Below are 22,535 nucleotides of genomic sequence, written 5' to 3'. Positions count from 1 at the left end.
CTTTCCCTTTTTTTCTGGCGCTGTCTGCTGTATCCCTTCAACATCAATTTCCTTTGTTAGCCCTGAAGCTACCCTCAGGCTCAGTTAAGGTGGGCTGACCTTTTAAGGTGGACCTTCTTCACTGAGCCTGACTGGCAGCTTTAAGTAGCAAACTGCTCCTCAGAGTTTTGCTCAGATTTTTTGTTTGTTTAATTTTTAAGCTGTCAGTTAACAGTTAATTATTAACCTCACTAACATGATGATTGTCATGTTTAATCTCACAGTTGGAAAACAGATCAACAGCTTCCTTGTGTTTTTATTTTCCCAAGCCTGCATTGCTTATTAATACAATAGCAGACTAATCAAATGATAGACAACAATGTGGCTTTAGGCAGGGCTGGAGCAATCTATAAATAACTCTAAAGTCATGCTGACTCTTAGAGGCCCTATAAGGGTCCTCTGTATTCCAGTAAGAAAAAGTGTTTTCTCCTGTTGCCCTCATATTTATTATATTATTGCATTGGGACAGGTCAGGAGCACCAAGCCTCGTGAGTGGATGGGAGTCAGGAGGAATCACCTGACAATTCTTCCATATACTGCAGCCATTTCACCATGAGGTCATGATTAGTTGCTCAAGGCATGCAGGATTAGGATAGGATTAGCAATAACGGACGTCTGCAGGAGCTGGTGGGAACAGGAAGAAGTATATCTGAATTGGAGTGTTGGGAAAACCTCTCACTTACCCTCCAATGTGGTCTAGTAGTCCACGATACTCTGTACTGAATATATTCAGACAGTTCACTCATTTCCATTTAGTTTATCAACGTTTTAAATGCAGAAAGTTGTGTCCAAAAAGGACAACCAAATTAAATGAATTCTCAGTTGTTGATCCTGATTTAAAGGGGAGTCCTATCTAGAACTTCATAAGTGCATACGCAATTAGTATATGCTCTTCAACAATGTGCACCAGTGAACACCTTGGCATGTGCTTTCACATATCCTGTAACTATTCTGCTGCAGTGCAATACACATTAACCTTTTTTCCCTTTGGATGATATGTTACTGTTTTATGAAAGTCTCTCTTCCCAGTTTATTATCATAGTCAATTTAGTGGAAAAACACGTAGTTTCGAAAAGCTATGTTCATGGAGTGCATTGTATTTTTTTTTATCTCTGTGATAATCATGCTATAACTTGCTTAAAAGTGAAACTTCTTTTATTGCTTTTAATACTGCAAACTGACTCATTGAATCATTCTAACCGCAAGTGAAAACACTGCTGAGTGCATCACCGAACTCCAGCCGCTACTCTAGGGGCAGATACACACTGGGTGAAAACCACAGACTGTGTCACTTTGCAAAAAATTGTTTTCTATTTTTATGTTTTGGACGGTGTGTTTGTCTACCAGCTCACGGCTAACTGCACATAGAGCTGACTGCATCACTGCCGCTCAGCTGCTGCTCTGCGGCCAGAGACAAAGTTACTTTGTGCCTTTTTTTTATTTGGCATCTACCATGTGTTTACACATGTAGTGTAGAAAGAAATACACTGAGAAGCCTTAAATACACATTTCAAGTCACGGTTATCCCTGTGAGACAGAGCTGAGATACATGCCTGCACAGAGCCAGTTACAAGGATTCAACTGATAGTGTATCTGTTGTGCAAGCCTTGCAAAGGGAAAAACGTGTGATACAATTGCGATTAAAATGGGAGGAGCGGGTTAGCCAATTGTCGGTTGTGTTCATTCAAACACACAATACAGCAGTGGTCGTTGCAGACACACCTGGCGGAGATCTGTCCTCGACTAAACTCACCTTTCTAAATTCTATTTGTTTTTCTCCCAGGGTTCCAGGTTGGTGTGGTGAGAGAGCAAACTAACTGTGGGGAGGAGGACTGCCTGGGGCATCGTGTCCCTGGCCTTCAAGGTAGGAGCACACAAACCATCAAGAAACCTTCTATCTGTTTAATGCTGTTTGCTGAAGAGAGTGCATGTTCCTCACCCACTGACTTGCACACATTGTTGAAATTGAAATGAAAGTTTAACTCCAGCCTGAGTTAACATGTAACTTATTGGCACCCTAGCCTTAATCAGGGTTGATATGTTAGGCTTCTCAGCCACCAAGTTTTAACTGTGGCCTCTTGTCCGTTTGGAGCCTTTTTCATTTTGGGACCGTGTATGTTTTCTTTGGTTAAAACCCTGTGTTATCTGAACAAATGATTCCTACAACACATGTGACTATGTAACCATCTTTGGTTACAGTAAACAAATAAGCTTGATACTTTTTAAATACTTTTTGAGTGCCTTTTTCATTGGTTTGTTGTCTTTAAGTCACCATGCCAGGACAGCACATTTGTAAGAGACTGTTTGCATGATGAACTGGTGTTGGTATTTCCAGTCATAGCAGAGTTTGGGGAGGGATTGTTCTTGTCGCACTGCACCCACTGCCCAGCGCCGGCCAGGGGGCTGCTATTGTAAAATACAAGGAAGGGCTTGGTCCTAAGCAAAATATCCCGCTGTATGCCAGAGAAAAAGTCCACCCGGTTGCAGCTGGCAGATAAAATCAGAGTGTGGAGGGGGGGCAGTAATACAGGATCAGAGGGTGTTGCAGGGTGGTGCGGGCTGTAGCAGGGTGGCCCTATCGACACTGTGGCCCTGATACACAATGCCAGAGATAGTGTTTTAACTCTCCCTGTTTATGGCACTTTATGTGGTTATAGGATTAGCTCAGAGGTCCCTGCGGCCGATCCACCCGGTCACAGCTTCTTTCTGTCCTGGCCCCACAGTGGTGGAATGAACTCCCCACTGACGTCAGGACAGCAGAGTCCACTCAGCACTTATTGTATTCATATTAATTTGTTGCACTTATTGTATTCGTATTAGATTGTTGCACTTATTGTATTCGTATTAGTTAGTTTCTGCACTGTACTTTTGCTCTGGTTTGTGCTCTTAGATGCTTGTTTAAGAAAGGAGATGCACTTATGACTTCTGGTGACTAGTAGTTCTCTTTAATACCTATGTTGAATACACTTATTGTAAGTCGCTTTGGATAAAAGCGTCTGCTAAATGACTGTAATGTAACCAAAGTCAACTTTGACCCCACAGACGCTTACCTGTAAAGGCATTGCATTCTAGCAGACAGAGAGGAAAATTTTATCAGTTGGAAGTTTGGATACAAGCAGAAAAAGTTTAAAGGAAATAGGCAAGAGGATGTGCCTTTTTTGTTTACATATTCCATTTTTTGATTTGGATAAATTTTATCAGCTGATAGTCAAATGAATGGATGAAGTTTAACATCTGAACGCTTTGCAAATTATCATTATCACTAGTAAATTTATTTAAACTATTTTAAATTCTTATATATACATAAAAAAGAGCAAGGCAACCATTTAAACTAAATAATATCTCCCTGGAAACGGGCTGAATCGTATTCCTGACTATACACACTGAATGAAGTTTGAAAATAATTTAAAAACTCTCACCCATTCATCCTCTGTCGGGAATCCGGACACGCATGGACAAATGCACACACACACAAGTTATGAACACATGGTAGATTATCTGTGTAGTTGTATTGCACTTACAGTTAAAAGCACAGTTGTGTGGGTGTGTGGGGCGGGCCTTAGTTGAGAGATAAACAAAGAGAAGAGATTGCATGTGCAACCACAAATTACACCAAAATCATATTTTCCGCTCTGCTAATCTCACTCACTTCTTCAAGTACTGATAAATGAATCAACCTTAAAATTACCCTGAAAACTTGTTGGGAACTGGCTCCAATTCAGAACCGGTGTCCCGGGGGCATCCCGAGTCAGAACTGAGTCATTCCCCATGGTGCACCAAAATAATGTTTGACATTTGCATATCCTAATTCTCACTGGGATATGCGAGCAAAATGCTTGCACTGTAGAGCTCTGCATGGGACGTCACCAGTTCCCCCAGAAGCCCTAGTGAAATCCACAGGGTACCTTGATAATGACCAACTTCTGACCTTGAAGCCGGTAGCCTTATTAACCTCTCTAACCTCTCTAACCTCTCGTGCTACTTTATCAGTTTCACTCCACACGCATTCAGCTTTACTGTTTCTCTTTGTGACTCAATAAAATACCTGCGCAACAGATTTGCAAACTAGCCTGCTGGAGCTGCTTTAAGCCACAAACACAGATTGTCTGCAGACCAACTGGTATTTAAAGATCCCTCTTCTTCTTTTGACCTAGACGCCCCTCTCTGTCAATATCAATGCAGAATTCACCCTGATGTGTTACACTCGCTCAAAGTGTGCCCTCCTTGGCAGCTGTCTGGTCCTCTGAGACGACTGAGAGGAAGGAGTAGGGTCAAGCTTGATATTGGGTAACATGCACAGATTACTCAGTTGGTCTGTGTGTGGGTGTGATGACACCCTTAAGAGATAGGTAACCTGAGGTAAAGCAGCTGTCTTGGAAGTGCTGTGAATTCTTGCTAGTTTGTGCGTGTCCAACGTCCTCAAATGAGCTACTGACCTCCCATTGCTTGCCTGCAATTTGTGCCTCAGATGTTAATATCTTATTTTGTTAAATCTCTTTCCTCACAGACAGTTAGAGTTATCTAGGTTAGAGTTCAGAAAAAAAACATTTCAACTTCATTTGATCTCTGCTCACCCAATTCTTCATTCAAGTCAGTGTGCTGTTATTGTAACAAAAAATCCAAAGGCATGTGATGTGTAAATCAGTAGTGTCGGTATTGAAGGAAAAGAGAGAGAGAGTGCACCTGCTCTGGTTTGAAAATTATGATTTCGATAACATTTTATTGATGAGCCGACCATATAACTTAGGAATCATTAGTACAATCTTACACATAATATGTCTGACTTTGACATCGATTGCCTAGGCATGACACCACACTATCCTTATACCCCGTTTACACGCCACTAACCTGCCTCATTATTCCCAAAGTACCCAAAGGAGCCAGTTAATAAATCACTTGTTCATCCATTATAATTTATCCACTATGTCGGCTCAAACACTATAAAAATTGATCTTATTCATGTTTGCCTTCTCCAAAATCAATTATGTAATTAAAGTATTAAGTCAATTTGGTTATTTTCAAAATAAGTCTATTGATGTTGAAATAATGCGTGAATGAGGGGAACCTGTTTTAAGATGTTTTAATTAATTTGTATATTGAAATAAGCACTTTGCAGTATGCTCAGACAGACATTTCATAGAAAAATGGGAACAAAAATCACCCGTCACACTCTGCGGCAATTTTACACTTGTTTTTTTTCTGTCATTTTAGATAATTTAATTGTGTTAGTCTGAGCCAAATAGCCAGTGATGTGTTTGGGGTAGTGACAAGGCTGGCTAATCGGATTTCAAGGGTCACCAGTACCAGCCAAGTTACCCCTTTGCACCACCAATGTACCGTTAGATTTTGATACCAGATTAAATGTTAATTGGCTGCACAGTTGTGGTCACTAATCCTTCTCATAAACCTCCAATATGAAGTTATTTGTAGTTTATCTATGGTTTTGCCACCACAGGAATGCAGAGTTAACTGCATAAAATAAAACTAGTGATGATCTGGGTTTTTCCCTAGGATCATTGTATAACAGAGGAAGCTAAACAAAGATGTGATAAATGTGTGGTGACAAACCGCATTTTCCACACAATAATTTTTTTTACATCCTTTCGCTAGTGGGCATTTCGTGACCCTCTGGTGTCTAGTCCCGGTTTTAATTTGCGCTTGTGAAGCTGAAATATTTTTTCCACCCTGTTCATGCTGACATGTAGCCTGTTGTGTTTGCAGTGACTAAGGGAGGAGCTTGGCAAACTGTTCTGCAGCATGGAGAAGGAAGACCTGAAGGTCCTCAACAAAGGGGAAGAGGAGGAGATGGTACGGCTCGTTTTCTATTTTACATCAGGGCCAATGTGGAAATTCACGCCTTCTGCCTAAATCGACTGCATCCTCTATTCTGCTCCCACCCTTTAGGAGCTGCAAGGCTACCGTCTGTGTCGTTGGAAGCTGGCTCTGGTGGGCCTCGGGGTGCTGTGTACGGGGGGCTTCCTCCTCCTGCTGCTCTACTGGATGCCAGAGTGGTGCGTTAAGGCCACCTGCACCCGTACCACAGCCCGCGATGCCGAAGTGGTATTGATGCGCTCCACGGTAGGTAGCAAGTAAAGCTGCATTAATTAATCAGCTTATAGCAGGCTAAGCTTTGAGGGTTTACATTTACATTCAAACTATTTAGACTTTTAACAAATGGCAAAGCTAGTTGGATCCTAAATTAGCAAGGACAGGTTTTAAACTAAGGACATTTAGTACGCACTGTGGCTAATGTAAAAGAGGTAAATCTGTTGTCCAATGTAGGAGCATACTGGACGGTGCACTTTTAAATTGCACTTTTTTATGTTACTTTTTCTGCAGGTCTGTTATCTAATAGTGCAGAATTAGACACCTACTAAGCATAAAACATTGTATGCGTTGCTTTAATACTCAGTTTGTGGTTGAATAAACACAGATTTAAATAAAATAATAATAAAAGATATTAACCTCATGAGCTTTTAAAGCTGTGAGTGAATACAACTAATGTTTTGTAGCAGCACAGTGAATGCATTAAGCCTGACCAAATCCTACAGACTGTCACACCAGCAGGACTACACAGATAATCTACCGTGTGTTCATAACTTGTGTGTGTGTGCATTTGTCCATGCGTGTCCGGATTCCTCTCTCTCTCTCTCTCTCTCTCTCTCTCTCTCTCTGTTGGTCTCATGCTTGTATACATGTGTTTGCATTCTCCCATGACCATCTGTGTATGAATCCATGTTTGATTGTGGGTTATTTTAAATACCCTTAGTAGGGTTAAAGCATTAGCAGCAACCTTCAGGTGTAAACATTTTGCTGCTGCTCACTTCTTAAAAAAGCTTGTTGAGCAATAGGAATTTGGTTGAGGGTTCAGAGTTTGGATTATGAAAGTTGAGTCAGGATCTGAAAATGACATCTACTAAGCACCAAATGCAGTTCAATATATTCTGCTGGATACTTAAGAGACACGTGCTCTAGATATCTAGCCACCATATATTTCTTTAGACAGGTTGTCTTAACAGAGTTGTACAAAAGACAGCAGTACAAGTGTGAAGGTTAGTACGTGTGGTAGGGTAGAGGGGATATGGAGTTAATGAGTGAAGGAATACCTTAGTTACAACAGCAAAACTGTTTTAAAACTCTCACTACTCGTGCAGTATAATCAAAGTCTAGTTTACCTCAAGAATTCAGGGTAACTCGGGGGGAGTAATTGATGTACAAATGGTTATTTTTTTGGGTGAAGTATTCCCTTAAATGTCCAGAACTACAACTTTGTGTGTATTTCGTTGTCTAGGATGAGTTCCGACGCTGGTTCCTTGCCAGGGTACGAGTGATGCTGGCCCCGGGGAGCAACCCCTTCCACAGCCTGGAGACCCAGACCACCTCCCCCTCCCCTTCCTCTCCCTCCCGTCCCTTCTCCCCCCATCTCGCCAACGGACATAACCCCCACCCCTCCGATGGCAGCCCTGCTCAGGAGCTCATCGGAATATATGCCGACTACCAGCCCACACAGGTAAGCACCTGTCTCCACAATATACTGCATTTACATACACACAAACGGACTGAATGCACCAGTGATGGAAATCATAAACCGGCTGCCAGACTGGCAACCAACTATCAGTGTTTTGTTTCGCAAGTTGTACTCGTATGTAATTATACTTCCATATTTATCAGTAGTGATACCACAAATTGTAAAACTTATGTCACATAGAAACTGCCTTGCCCCTTCTTTCTGTTTGAAGCACAGAGACACATGCACTAATTAGCCTTGCCATCCTTGTGTGTACTCTCCATTGAATACTTTCATTACATAACGCCTTATCCCAACAAACTCAACAATACAAATATTATGTAATTTCCTCCAGTCCTACATTTTTTCAAAGTGATGTTATCGGAATTGTGCATGTTGTACTTTGTGAAACTGCGTCTCTCACCAGTTTTCTGTTTTCTTTTAAATTTACTTTGTCTCTTGCGCTTAAATATGTACGTACAGTAATGCTGACATAAGTCTTTTCCTTCTGCCCCTTCCCTTTTGTATTTTCCTCAGATTCGCTATTTTACCTTCCATAGCACAAAGTATTATTGGAACGACGGGGTGCAGAACTTTGACGTTTTAACGTAAGAAGTCTCTTGATTATCTACATACATTTTACAGGCAATTTTTTTATGCCAGTTGGCAGGTGCTTTTGCTGCAGAAAACTTCACCTAAAGCTGAGTTGGTTAAACGTTTTATCTTGCAGTGTGTGCACAGTACACAGCAGTGAAGATAACTAAATATGCCCTATTTGTTAGCTAACAAAGAGCTGTAAAATGAGAAAAACAAATTGTACTGAATTACACAGAACTGTGCCTGCAGCACAAATCTAAGTGCTGACTTTGTCCCCTACCTTGATCAATATTTTCCCTACAGTGGCCTGGATGATCTGCAGGTCAGCTGCTCCACCCTCCACCTGGAGCACAGTGCAGGCCTGACCAGGAACCAGCAGGAGTACAGGTAACATCTTACCTGTCTGAAGGAAAGCTTGCACAACTTTAGACAACCAGACAGGAGGAAGGTGCTCACGCCTGTCGGCCAGATTATTCTGTTGTGTGAGTTACACTAGCTGCAGTTTATATCCTTGTAAGTGGCCAGGCGAAGTCAGTGCAGAGATGTCAAAATCATAATTTACACTGTACAGAGCATGGATAATTCAAACGAGAGAAGGTAGCAATCAGAGAAATGATCTGGTAATATTCATGAGAATGAAAAACTGCATCCCCTTAACCTCAAATAGTACATTGCTGTGTATCTCTGATGTATACTATGTGTATGCGTGCATGTGTATGTGTGTTTTTAGATATGAAGGTCTGGTTCAAACTCGGCTCACAAATGTCTCTTTCACCTCTTGTCAGGAGACTGTTCTTCGGAGTGAATGAAATTGCAGTGAAAGTGCCTTCTGTTTTCAAGCTGCTTATCAAAGAGGTAGGGCCCGATGTGCATTAACACAGGCAGCCTTTTCTTTAACTCATAGTTTGAAATCTCCTTGAATGAAAGATAACTTGTCAACTTGTGTGCTCATCAATTACAATTTACAGACTTGTTCGGTTATTGTTCCAGTACATTTCCTGCTAAAGCAGACATTGTCAAACCCACACTAATTAACTGATCTAACCTTTTCTGTTTCCCAGCTAGTAGATAGAGCACAGTTATGTGCATACTTGTTAAGGAAAGTATTTGGGATATCTGCTCACTGTATTTCTACAAAAGGAATGTTTGTACAGTATGTATGAGGTACGTTGGTAAATGCTACAGTAATGCCTCCTGCAGACCAACACAGTGACGTCACAACTCACGTTAAAACAACTTCGGTAACATTAACCAATGCATCTCATACCCTTACACCTCAAACACTGCTAAAGCATGTGAACTTTATAATTTGTATTCAGCAGATTTTTCCTCTCACTGTCCTGGTAGCACTTTAGTTATGCCATAAAGTACACATTTCTGTTTTTAAATTAATTCTAGTTGTTCCTTCATGCTCTCACCTCTGCATTTGCCAACCTAATATGGCTCTTTGTCTCCTCCTGCAGGTCCTAAACCCTTTCTACATCTTCCAGCTCTTCAGTGTGATCCTGTGGAGTGCCGATGAGTATTACTATTATGCTGTGGCCATTCTTTTCATGTCGATCATATCCATAGCTACCTCTCTGTACACCATCAAAAAGGTGAGCTTCAAAAAAGGTTGAGCCATTTATCTGACATCACAGTTATGCTATGACCTTTCTCTTCCAAACATATTTGGAATAGAAAGTAGATTCATGTGCTGTTTAACATGTTCACACACAGGCTGCGAGTTAAGCAATTATCCCCTTTTGTTTAACATTTTGTGATTTGGATTAGGCTTAATATAGTTGTAATAAAGGGAACACGTTAAGACACATTTCTGCCAGGTTAAATGCACTTTTCTGCCTTGAATATTTTCCCCCACTAGCAATGGGGCCTATTCTGTTTATTTGTTCATCTATCGGTGTCTCCGTCCAAACACTTTGATCCAGAGCTTTGCAGAGTTTGACATGACAATTTGTTATCCGGCCTAATGTTGCTGGCTACATAGTCAAACTCAGACATAAACAACTTTGTAGTTACGCAAGTCGTCATGGAGATCAAGAATCTGTCTAAAGTTTCTCATCTGTTTTCCTTTTTCCCAGCAATACATCATGCTTCATGATATGGTGGCAACTCACAGTATTGTCCGTGTGTCTGTATGCCGAGCCAACAATGGTTTGTCAATTTTTTAAGTTTGTCTTTTTCTGAGGCCTCCGTAGAGTCATTTTAAAAGTAGTGCATGGCATGTTTTATTCTATTCAGTCTCCTGCTTTTCTGAAGAGTGCTTCCCAGACCGAATATTTTTTCTGCATCTGCGCTTGGCCAGACTCAATTACACGGTCACACTGCTTTGGCTGATCTCCAGATGGCTACTAGGGTTGGAAAATGCAGACTTGGAGAGAGGCATGGTGTATGTTTGACAGCAGATATAGCATATGTTTACATTTAACAAGCATTCAAATAGTTCTGCACATTCTTTTGTATTTCTGAATTCCTTTTAAATGAGTGATGGTGTCTGCAGAGATGATGCATGGCAGTGTCATCAGGTGTCTCATCAGCTGTAACCAATTGACATTAATTGCATGAGATTCAGTAAGGAATTGCTTAGGAAGTCTGTACACTGCTGATACTTTAATTTATACATCCATTCACTGCACTGGCCCCTGCTTGTGATACCTAAGCTTTTATTCCTGCTGCCTAGAGAAGAGTGTGTAATGAGAGATGTGCTGAACAAGACTCTGGGGCTCTGACTCACAAAATATCTCCCTTCTCACCTCCACATGCACCATCTGCTACTGCTACGGCTCATTTAAACACTTAACTCCTTTCTACACACTGTTACCCACACTGCACTTCACCTGTCTGTATTAAATGCACACATTTACCTTCTCCACTCCTCCATTGCACCCCTTTTCTTTGCAGAAATTGAAGAGATTTTGTCGACTGATCTGGTGCCCGGTGATGTCATGGTCATCCCTAGCAATGGGACCATCATGCCATGTGACGCCGTGCTGGTCAGCGGCACCTGCATTGTCAACGAAAGCATGCTCACAGGTTAGAGGCAACATCTGGAAATTAGAATAACTCAAGAGGGAGAACGACATCAGGAATATTTGTACATAAACTTAACAAACGACCACAAGGGACTCCAAATGGCAAAATGCTTTTCCTGTTGGTATCACAGCAGCCAGTCCTAATATTAATCCGACCCCCATCAGGTGAGAGCGTTCCTGTGACGAAGACCAACCTCCCCAACCCATTGCCTGGGGAGAGCGGGGAGGAGGTTGACAGTGCCTACAGCACGGAGGAGCATAAGAGACACACACTCTTCTGTGGCACCCATGTCATCCAGACCCGCTTCTACACAGGAGACCTGGTCAAGGCTGTGGTGGTCAGCACAGGTAGGTGTGTGAGTCTGGGGAGACTTAATCAGAGCTATTAATGTTTGGATGATCTGTAAGTTAGTCTACAATTCCATGATGTTTAATGTAGCAGTGTGGGTACTAAAACATCAAATACATATTCAAATGTGATTTTATATATATATTTAAGTTTTACTGAGAGACACAACACCCTTTTATGAGAATTGCATCTCTCATTTTATCCTTCATACATGCTGACTGCACGTGTAAGGACCCAGTCTCTTGATGAAGATGCTACTTCCACTAATATGACGGAAATAGTCAATGGGGTTAGTTTCAGACTAACAATTGAAAAGGCTAACAGTTTTCTAAAAAGAACAGAAACCACAGGTTCCACTGCTGGTCGTTATGAGAGCAATGCAGCATTTTAGAGGTCAGAAACACCCTTTTATTCAGGAAGCTTTCCTATTATGTGCTCCCAAGTTTAATCCTTGTTCAATACAGTTTAGTGAGTTTAGCCCCTGTCTGAAGACTTTTCACCTAATATTTCTTATAACAACCTCTTCACCTAGGTTTCAGCACAGCCAAAGGCCAGCTCGTGCGCTCCATCCTTTACCCAAAGCCCACCGACTTCAAGCTGTACCGTGATGCCTACCTCTTCCTGTTGTGTCTGGTGGCTGTGGCTGGAATCGGCTTTGTCTACTCCATTGTCCTCAGTATCATGAACAAGGTAATCTTGCAAGTGACGAGCAGATTAAAAAAATATTAACAAATGCCAATGTTATGGTTTAGTGTTACATGGGTTCAGAGTTCCAGAAGTAAAGGGGGTGAAAATAAGAGTGCAACTGTAAGAAAGTCAAGTCTTGTACCAAAGAACATTGACTGGTTCTGTCTTTCTGTTGAATAAAGTACTTTTGAGATGCCCAATAGAACCACAGTTTTATCTGTTGACCAGCTCACTGTGGCTGAGGCCTTAAACTGAATTGAGGAGATTTTTTGTTGGCAAAATCGTACCAAAACAAACTCTGTTACTTGAGTCCTCTTTTTTGTCAACTGATATTTACCGACTGGCGGTTCAGCCTTTTCCTCCCTTGTTGCAAAAGCTTTCCCAACAACAAACTGCAAGGCAATAGATTACTGAATCAGTGTGTGCTGCAGAACATGAACTGTTTGAGACACTGGTTTTCCCTTCTCTGTAACCCTTATTGTATGATTGAAGGGATGTTGTAGGATTATAGGGTTGTTGCAGGATGAGCATCAGTCTTGGAGGATCAGTCCTTTTGAGTCCTTGCTTTGGATTTGCTCTGGAAATGTGCAGTCAGAGGAGAGACTATGCTGTACCACACTCTTGAGTTTAAAACTGAATGTCACATATTTGACTCTCAAGGCATGATTTTAGCAGTCTTGCCAACTAATGAGTGAGAGTGAACTGAGAATCCCTGCCAGTGTTGAAGACAAGTGATTATCAAACATGCAAAAATGTCATGACTTCCTTTCTGTCTGCTCCAGGTGCCAGCTAAGACCATCATCATTGAGTCGCTAGACATCATCACCATCACCGTGCCACCGGCGCTGCCAGCCGCCATGACAGCTGGCATTGTGTACGCCCAGCGACGCCTCAAACGCCTTGGCATTTTCTGCATCAGTCCACAGAGGATCAATATCTGCGGTCAAATCAATCTTGTCTGCTTTGACAAGGTGAGTACTAGTGGTTTTATTTCTGCTGTTCAAGCTCTTCAAGTAGTCAGCACTTACCTTAGATATTGCTGAAGAAGAGTGTCCATTTTCTGGAGGCCAACAGGAAAGTACACACCTGAAATTAACAATGTACAGACTTATACAACACAATAATCTGAACAGTAGTTCTAGACTAGAACATTTGAGACATTGAGAAATGACATAATATTTTATTAGATTTAATCAAAATGTACTTTTAAAGTGCTACTTTCTTTCTGCTTACAGACTGGAACTCTGACAGAAGATGGATTAGACCTATGGGGAGTCCAGAGGGTTGAGAATGGCAGGTAAGCTGTTCTGTACTCTAATGAATAAAACATGGAAATACCTCTCTTCCAATGCATTAGGGCGTCATCCCAAATAAATCTCAAGTCATATCTTAGTTTAGTTGTAACTGAGCTGGTATTGCTTTGCTGATTACCTTTTGTGGAAATAATTTGGAATTTCTTTTCGTAAGGTCTCATTTCAAATTATTGTAAATGATGAAATCTCACTGATGATGAACTGGGATGATTGTGTTGTGATTGTGTCAAACAGCTCATATGAAATTATTTAGATATCAGAAGGGATCAACAAAATCTTCAACCAGCCAGTATCCACTTGTGAAATTTGTTATTCAGCTGCACAGTAATGCAGTTTTTTGTCAGATGTTATAATGTGCATGAATATTGCCAGAGTGATGACTATTTATTTATCTTAATTTAGAATAGCAGTCATTGATTCTGTGGTTTTGATGTTTAGAAAAATAATGGTGGCATGAAACAATGATATTAATAATCATGCACTGTTACTGTACTATTTGTTTAAACATGTTATTGAAATCCATGATGTCTGGAAGCATTTTAATTCTCCTCATGAAATATGTTTTCAGTCAGTTTTTCTTTCTTGAGCCTTTCCCAATCCTTAAAACTTATTTCCTCGTCCAACTGCTGTTTTTTCAGTTTCCATCTGTCAGAGGAAAACGCTTACAAGGAAAATCTTGTCACGTCCCAGTTTGTGGCTTGTATGGCCACCTGCCACTCTCTTACCAAAATAGAAGGCCAGCTGTCTGGAGATCCGCTGGACCTCAAAATGTTTGAGGCTATAGGCTGGGTGAGTTGTTCTGTATTTATCCTAAAGCATAATGTTGGTCAAAGCAGCATAGTGGGAATGTAAATAGTCAGACTGTGGGGACAAATAGCCTTCGGAAGTTATTGTATGTGCAGCCAAGCAGTGAGAGACAGAAAGAGACAGTGTATCTAAAATATATTTATTATGTCAAATATTTTCACACATTTCTGATATCTCTTACTGTTGTTGCATCAGCATTTTTAATGACCTTATTTTCTCTAAACCTTTGTCTGCCCAGATCCTGGAGGAGGCCACTGAGGAGGAAACATCTCTCCACAACCGTATCATGCCCACTGTTGTTCGACCCCCAAAACAGCTGCTGCCCCCAGAGCCTGCCGTATCTCCAGAGCAGGACATGGTATGAAGAGCAACACAGTCATTCTTAAAGATGACCACAGGTCCTCAAAATCATATCAGTACAAACATTGAAATATATATAGATCTATACATCTAATGTTATTAATAAATTCGATTTGTAGAGTGGGTTTGGACATTGTAATATTCTTTCTCTGAATATTTTATCGTGCAATTTTTAGTTTATTGGCTATATTCCAAACCAACATACTATTGTACCTCAATGCAACATAAATTGACACTACCCCCAGAACACAACAACTAAAACATTATTAATACTGTGAATGACTAGTGTATTTGTTTTGACATTTTGTTTTCACACAGACTTAACCCCACTCTGCTCTTTTTCTCATTCTAGGAACTCTATGAGCTCCCGGTAAGTAGTCTGTTTATTTATTTTTTAAAAAGTACAAAATACATAAATGAATAGTAATAATTGCTATCAGTCGAAATCATCTTTATTTTTGTTTGTTGTGTGTGTTTTGTCTGTTTTTGTAAAATGAATTACACTCATAATACGAGTGTAGGGAGGTAGAGAGAGAGTCTGTTACCTGTTTTTTTTTTTTATTTACTACAAAAGAAAAGTTTTGATTTTTAATAGCAGTTAAATTGTGCCAAATAGTGGCCTTCTATTTACTAATCTTGGCCAGTTAATTTAAAAGTAAGTTTAAGATTTGCATTTTTGATATTATTTTTAAGTTGACTTTAACTTTTGTCTTCAATTTGTTGATTATTCAGTATGAAAAAAATAGGTATCTAATCTGTTTAGGTGGCGTGGTTTTGTCAAACAACATTAAAGTAAACCAATATCCCAACAATAGTATTTTTGTAGTTGGTCATTTACTAACATTGTCTATGATGGAAATATATATATATTTTCATCTTCTTGACATTACTAATGAAGACTGTTTTTTTGTTTTTGTGTGTTTCTGCGTGGGTGTGCATATACAGTCGGCGTATGAGATCGGTATCGTGCGCCAGTTTCCCTTTTCTTCAGCACTCCAGAGGATGTGTGTGGTGGCTCGTCTGCTGGGGGAGAAACGGATGGATGCCTACATGAAGGGAGCGCCAGAAGTGGTGGCTAGTCTCTGCAAGAAAGAGACAGGTGAGATGTCTAATTAATGTTACTGCTGTGGTGCTGTATAGCACTAAAAGTATTATTATTAGGGATGCAAGATACATCGGTGGCCGGTTTATTATTGACCAATAAGTTAGAAAATAAGACTATTGTTTAGATAATGGAATTCTGCCAATAATTGTGTCCTGCTGCATTCTAGAAAAGGATTGAAAACCCAGATCTGAATAGAAATGACTGCCTCTCTTCCACCACTTCCACAGAAGCTTGATCATGTTTACTTGCTGTCTGTCTCTCTCTAAATTTACAAATTTCTTCAATGTCTTGCTGTCTCTATGCAGTTCCAGAAAACTTTGCAGAGGTTTTGGAGGGCTACACCAAACAGGGTTTCAGGGTCATCGCTCTGGCTCATCGTCGACTTGAATCCAAACTCAGCTGGCACAAAGTGCAGAACATCAACAGGTAGCGTTCTGTATATTTTTGGAATTTATGTCCTTGCCCATCATTTTAAACCTAATAAGAAAAACTGCTGCTTTTTTTTAGCACGCTACTTCACACTGTAACGCCTGCGTTCCTCTAATCTAAGACATTTGAGTAGAACTGTATGCGTGTTTTCTCTTAACTTAGGGATCACATTGAGGCAAACATGGAGTTCCTTGGTCTGATCATCATGCAGAACAAGCTGAAGGCAGAAACCCCAGCAGTGCTGCAGGATCTCCACCGAGCCAGCATCCGCACAGTCATGGTTACTGGTGAGACCATGAAAACCTTTACACAATGTTTAACTAAACCACTAATGACATTAACACTAAAGAGGACACACAATAAGATACGTTTTCCAAATTAATACACACAGTGAACATGACAAACAATCTTTAATGTATTTCTCCGTCTTTAGTTGCTCATTCAAAACCTTGTATTGACAGAGGCATTATAAGTAGTTTGGTAATCTGTTTATTGGCACTCAGAACGTTTAATCACTCTGGAATTTACTCAGCTGTACCTGTAATCTTAACTAATAACTTTTCTTGGCTGCTCAGTGTAACTGGCACAAACTATCTCCAATATCCAACAGGATTAGGATCGGTTTTTACTTCCTTGATTAGCTTTCAGCTTATCATCTGTCTTTTCAAGGTTGCTTCCCAGGTTTGAAAAGGAGAACTTTGTTAGTAGAAATCTTACATTGAGGCTGAAAATGTAATTTAGTAATTCGTGAAAAAAAAAAAGCAAAGTAATAAATGTGTGCTGTATTCACAATCCAGGTGACAACATGCTGACAGCCATCTCTGTGGCCCGGGACTGTGGAATGATCCCTCCCCAAGACACAGTCATCATTGCTGATGCCTTCCCTCCTCATGATGGACAAGCTGCGAAGATCACCTGGAGATACGCTGACAAGCCGAGCAAGACATCTTGCCTGGAGGTGAGGCCATGGGGCTAATGCTAACAGGAATACTCACACAAAACGCACACAGTGAGAAAGAGCAACCGATAAAAAGGCTTGAACAATCAGACACTCAATAAAAGTCTACATGTGGGCACATACCCTTGTGTATCAACAGTCTCTGAAACCAAAAAATTTAAATAGTTTTTTGGTTGGCTGCTCTTAAAGACAACAAGGAAGGGAATACGATTTTATTATCTTTTTAAAAAAAAAATTATACTGATGAGTGCACAATCTGGTTTAAACTGCTAAGAAATGCTTTGCTGGCTTCTATAAAAAAGACCTTGAATAAAGTCAGCACAGTTGCATTTCAGTGTATATAAAATAATATAGTTTAAACAACTAAATACAACAGTTGCATAAAAAATATGATTATATAAAACATGATTTGCAAACTCTCTAATCCACACTATCATTACTTTCACAGATTGTGAACATCAGTCTGGAGGATGTGTGTCACGTAGATGAGCCCAAAACAAAAGAGCTGTACCACTTTGCTATGAACGGAAAATCGTTTGCCGTCATCTCCGAGCATTTCCCTGACATGCTTCAAAAGGTATGAGGTCTCTTGTATGTGAGTAGACATCTCTTCAACCTTTTCTGTAATTTAAGAGGAAATCTTAAAGATGCTACTTCTGTTCGTTTCGGTACAATAATCTCCACGATACCTAAAGGTTCTGTTGTTAATTTCTGTATGTTCTGTCTTGCAGCTGGTGCTGCATGGCACAGTGTTTGCAAGAATGGCCCCGGACCAGAAAACTCAACTCATTGAGGCGTTGCAAGGCGTAGAGTGAGTATTAATGTCGAAAACATGATGAAGTCCAAAGTTTATTGAAGTGTTCCACCCACAGTTTGTGCTGCTTGCCACTGAGAGAGTCTGTTGAATATTCAGCAGCAGTAGAATCGGCCTTTACTTCATAGTAACATGAGCACAGAGTCACTACTCTTCTTTATTGCTCACAGCTACTTTGTGGGGATGTGCGGAGACGGAGCAAACGACTGTGGGGTATGTACAGCTACTTCAAAAGTAACCATTAATGTGATAAGGTCAGCTTGACCTGGACATTGATTGATTGTAGTTGAGACACATACTTTATATTCCTCACTTTCCTCACCCAGGCTCTGAAGAGGGCACATGGTGGCATCTCTCTGTCAGAGCTTGAGGCCTCTGTAGCCTCTCCCTTCACCTCCAAGACCCCCAACATCTCCTGTGTCCCCAGCCTCATCAGGTAAGTCTCTATTTGTTTTTATTTGTGTTCCACATAGTAAATGTATAAACGGCAGAGAAAATATGAATGGTGAAAGTGATCAAATCTGAAAGAAGCATCTCACCTGAAAAGCAACAGGATAGACAGCTCTGTTTTCATTACTTGCTTTTAGTAGTGGTGGTATTGAAGCATAAACATTCAAGTTTATTTGGAAGTTTTTCAGTTTTGAGCTTTTAAATTAGTTTACCTTCCAAACTTTAATACATGTAAACCACCACATGCTTTTTAATTTCACCTACAAACTCATAGTGATGAAAATGGCTTTTTTTAATATCTAGCTGTGTTTGTTTAGCTACATGACATAATGTTACTTTCTGTGTTGCTTTTACAGGGAGGGGCGTGCTGCTCTCATCACCTCCTTCTGTGTGTTCAAGTTCATGGCCCTCTACAGCATCATCCAGTACATCAGTGTCACTCTCCTCTACTCTGTATGTAATGCTGCTTCCACAAACAAAAGGAGCTGAGGATTTAATGAGAAATCAAGACTGTAATTTATGCCGTTTATTGTCTTTGTTTCTTAGATCCTCAGTAACCTTGGAGACTTCCAGTTCCTCTTCATCGATATTGCCATCATCCTCCTTATTGTCTTTACCAGTAAGTATTAGAAAAGTGTCATGGATAGGGGGGATGCGTTTATTTTTGTTATCATGGTGATTTGTCTTGCTGTTATTTCTCTCAACCTATATGTTTACTTCAGGTCTCTTCTCCTCACCCATAATGTTTTCTTCATCATTTCCCATCTGCTCTTCCTCAGTGAGTCTGAATCCAGCTTGGAAAGAACTGGTGTCACGTCGTCCCCCATCAGGTCTGATCTCAGGGCCTCTGTTGTTCTCTGTGCTGACCCAGATCCTCATCTGTTTGGGCTTCCAGACCATTACATTCCTTTGGGTCCGACAGCAGTCCTGGTACACAGTCTGGACACCTCTTTCAGAGTGGGTACCTGCTATCATGGTCAATGTACCTCAGCTAAACAAAAAAAAATCATAATTGTTAACTAGATCTGATTTGAAATCACTTCATAATAGCTGTAATTTGCACAGATTTTACGACAGCTGATTAGGGCCATTTTTGTTTTTTTTGTTTGTTTTTTTAAAAGAAGGAAAATATATTTTTGTTTCTTTAATAATATAACTATTTAAGTTCATAAAAGAACCCCAAAAGAACATGAAAGAAAACTGGTATATGTATCTTTCAGGCCCTGTCCGTCAGAGAGGACATTGTAAACCGTTATCTCTGGGATTTATCTAATCCATTGGCATAATAAAAACAGGTCTAACATGAGGATAAAGTACATGCATACCATTGTCAGCATGATGTTCATGAAAGAACAAGGAAAGGAACCTGTCTCTGTATCTTTCAGGACCTTTGCTTCACTCATAGAGCATCCTTACTATAGGAACACTACATTATGCGCAATGAAATTTAGACTGCGGCTAAATTTGTGACTTTAATCTCAAAGAGTTTTTGTTATCACAACTTTATGGCCTTAATCGCAGAAAATATTTGGGGGTTTTTCTCATATATTTACGACTTTAAACTCAGACAAAAACATTTTTCCAATGGCCCTAATACGCTGATGTAGATGTCTGTATTTGACAGACTGAAAATGTTTATTAAATGTTCTTGAATCAAACTCTCCTCTCACCTAGCGGCTGCAACGTGTCATCACATATTAACGTGTCTGACCACAACGACACAGAAGTGGACGACCACAACATCCAAAACTATGAGAACACCAGCCTCTTCTATGTCTCCTCCTTCCAGTATCTCGTTGTTGCTATCGTTTTCTCAAAGGGAAAACCTTTCAGGCAGCCAAGCTACAAGAATTGTAAGAAACTTGCTTTATAATATATTTGTCTTAAAATAGTTACAAAGTTACTTTTATATGTTGTATTTTTTGGGTGTATTTTAATGATTGCATGTTTTTTCACCAGGGCCTTTCGTGCTGTCTGCCTTGAGTTTGTATGTTTTCCTGCTGTTCATCATGTTCTACCCTGTCAAAGGCATTGATGAGTTTCTGGAGGTAAGAAGACATCAACACTAATCTGGTGTAGACTGTAGCTTGTTTTATCATGCAGAGCTCTTCACTCTTTACATTTTTTGATATTCTATGAATTACAAATTTGTAACTTGCGTGTTGCAGGCACATTAAGCCTTTTAAAAAAAAAAGGCTGTCTTTCTAATAATCTCTGAAGGTCAGCGTTGGAGTATCACTTTCTCTCTCTGTACAGATTGTTTGTGTCCCGTTTGAATGGAGGATAAAACTCTTCCTCATCATCTTAGTCAATGCTGCTGTGTCTGTTTTTGTGGAGGTAAGACAAACACTTAAACACATGGTTACAGTAGATGTTTTTCTCATGTTCAGCCTTTGTTTTTTTTTCATGCAGTGTGCTCATCTTTGTCTCATTTAGCTGGACAGCAGGATCAATCTTGTGTTGTGAGAAGGATTTATTTTGTGAAGTGAAAATGTTTTTTCCTTTAAAGAGACAAACAACAGTATTTGTTATAGTTAACACTCTAAGGTGTTTTTTCTGCTATGTTAATATTTTGGGGGCTTTTGAAAATCATCAAAACAGCAAATATTTGTCTTGCTCTAGTTTATAGATGGATGGAAGAAAATAATGTATTGCTGTACCAGTGCATGACAATGGATAGCCTTTGCTGGCTTGCCACACTCAGTGGAGCAGTATCATAATGCCTCTGCCTTCCTCTTAGATGACTGCCCTTGCATTGATGCACTGCTTAGCACCCTAGATGAGGATATTTCCTGAACTCCCAGTGAAAACTCCTTTCACTGTTGAATTTAATTTAAAAAAAAAAAAAGTAAACCAAAATTATTTTGCACCTAACCAAATATTTCAGCATTTTTTTTTTCAGTATTTTTATACACAGGTATCCATGGAATTTCTTCTTACTAATATGTTTGCTCTAATGTTAACCTCACATGTAATGATTTACACACAACTTGATGGCAGAAAGTCAGCACAGATGATTACTAAAAAGCTTTGATACATTGTGGCTCTGCAAAAACTATTTCAAGACCTCTGTGCAAAAAAAAACAATACAGACGCTATGAGAAATCAAATTAGCCACTCTGTAATTCTTTCCCCTGCCCACTGCGCTGTTCCATAGACCTTCGTCCTTGACATCATCTTATGGAAGCTTGTGTTCAGCCGAGACAAACAGAGCAGCTTTGGCATCACTCCTGTCGCCCCGACACCACAGGTTGGGAAAATCTGACACATTCTTCTTTCGCCCTCTCACTATCCTCTTGTGTGGTGTTCCCTCTTTCTATCCCCACTTCTTTCTCTAAGAGCACCTTTCTATTGTAACTTCTAACCAAGACATGCATGTGCGAGACATCAGTCTCATTCTTACTCGTCCTCTCCTTCTCGTGTCCCTCTGATGGGCCTTCTAATAAGCGCTTTATAACAGTCGCAGGTTAACTTGAGAACCATTCTGTTCTCCAGCTCGGATTTGAGATAAGCTTCATAACGGCTCTTAAAGACAAGTATTCAACTTAATAACATTGGTGCTAAAGCTAAAAGCTATTTCCAAATTCAAAGTTACTGGTGGTCACTGTTAAACACATTTAAAATGAGATGGAAAGTAGTCGGTTTACTATGAAGCTTGATGATCAAGTGAATGAGTAATGCTTCCACCTTCTTTAGAAACCACCATAGATCCACCTTGCTGAATGCTTCACTCCTAGTTTTCCTATTGGCTCCTAGATAACTGTCAGTCAATGCTGTTATGGTTTCTATCAAGCAAAGAATATTTAAAATCGAAGCATGGTTAAGGAGAACATTTTAATCATTTTTATTTATTTTTTATCCGTAAAGCTCTGTTGTGGAATCCTTTGTTTGTTTTATCTTTGACTCCATGAGCCTGTTTTAAGGGAGTGGACTCAGTCTTTAAGCTTTCTACTGCCAACTCCCTCAAACTATTATCTGAGCTGAATTTTGTTTTAAATGTCTTGCATGCATGAAATGTGCATACGTTCAACGCAAATGGCTCCTCTCCAGTTTTATATTTTGCATGCAACTGTCAGATACGCATTGGT

At 40.1% G+C, this 22,535-nt stretch overlaps 1 protein-coding gene across 2 annotated transcripts in view; it reads left to right on the top strand.

The window, feature by feature from the left end:
* Positions 1-22,535, top strand: part of atp13a3 (ATPase 13A3) — a 34,274-nt gene that overhangs the window by 6,000 nt on the left and 5,739 nt on the right. The window contains exons 2-33 of one of the 2 annotated variants that reach the window (XM_054602147.1): positions 1,823-1,903; positions 5,761-5,847; positions 5,944-6,117; positions 7,331-7,549; positions 8,084-8,154; positions 8,447-8,530; positions 8,929-8,998; positions 9,607-9,741; positions 10,225-10,297; positions 11,045-11,176; positions 11,341-11,523; positions 12,057-12,214; positions 12,994-13,182; positions 13,447-13,508; positions 14,163-14,313; positions 14,570-14,689; positions 15,044-15,061; positions 15,637-15,790; positions 16,102-16,222; positions 16,388-16,512; positions 17,023-17,183; positions 17,632-17,760; positions 17,915-17,994; positions 18,168-18,210; positions 18,324-18,433; positions 18,804-18,900; positions 18,994-19,066; positions 19,227-19,404; positions 20,122-20,300; positions 20,407-20,495; positions 20,704-20,784; positions 21,605-21,697. In XM_054602147.1, the coding sequence (XP_054458122.1) occupies positions 5,797-5,847; positions 5,944-6,117; positions 7,331-7,549; positions 8,084-8,154; positions 8,447-8,530; positions 8,929-8,998; positions 9,607-9,741; positions 10,225-10,297; positions 11,045-11,176; positions 11,341-11,523; positions 12,057-12,214; positions 12,994-13,182; positions 13,447-13,508; positions 14,163-14,313; positions 14,570-14,689; positions 15,044-15,061; positions 15,637-15,790; positions 16,102-16,222; positions 16,388-16,512; positions 17,023-17,183; positions 17,632-17,760; positions 17,915-17,994; positions 18,168-18,210; positions 18,324-18,433; positions 18,804-18,900; positions 18,994-19,066; positions 19,227-19,404; positions 20,122-20,300; positions 20,407-20,495; positions 20,704-20,784; positions 21,605-21,697 (3,603 nt within the window). In that variant the 5' untranslated portion in view covers positions 1,823-1,903; positions 5,761-5,796. The remainder of the gene's footprint in view (positions 1-1,822; positions 1,904-5,760; positions 5,848-5,943; positions 6,118-7,330; positions 7,550-8,083; positions 8,155-8,446; positions 8,531-8,928; positions 8,999-9,606; positions 9,742-10,224; positions 10,298-11,044; positions 11,177-11,340; positions 11,524-12,056; positions 12,215-12,993; positions 13,183-13,446; positions 13,509-14,162; positions 14,314-14,569; positions 14,690-15,043; positions 15,062-15,636; positions 15,791-16,101; positions 16,223-16,387; positions 16,513-17,022; positions 17,184-17,631; positions 17,761-17,914; positions 17,995-18,167; positions 18,211-18,323; positions 18,434-18,803; positions 18,901-18,993; positions 19,067-19,226; positions 19,405-20,121; positions 20,301-20,406; positions 20,496-20,703; positions 20,785-21,604; positions 21,698-22,535) is intronic. The other variant, XM_054602148.1, reaches the window with a different exon arrangement.

Source organism: Anoplopoma fimbria, chromosome 8 (genome assembly GCF_027596085.1).
Source record: "Anoplopoma fimbria isolate UVic2021 breed Golden Eagle Sablefish chromosome 8, Afim_UVic_2022, whole genome shotgun sequence".
Taxonomy (NCBI): Eukaryota; Metazoa; Chordata; class Actinopteri; order Perciformes; family Anoplopomatidae; genus Anoplopoma; species Anoplopoma fimbria.
The sequence above is the reverse complement of the archived record's forward strand: the minus strand, read 5'-3'. Positions and strand labels throughout refer to the sequence as shown.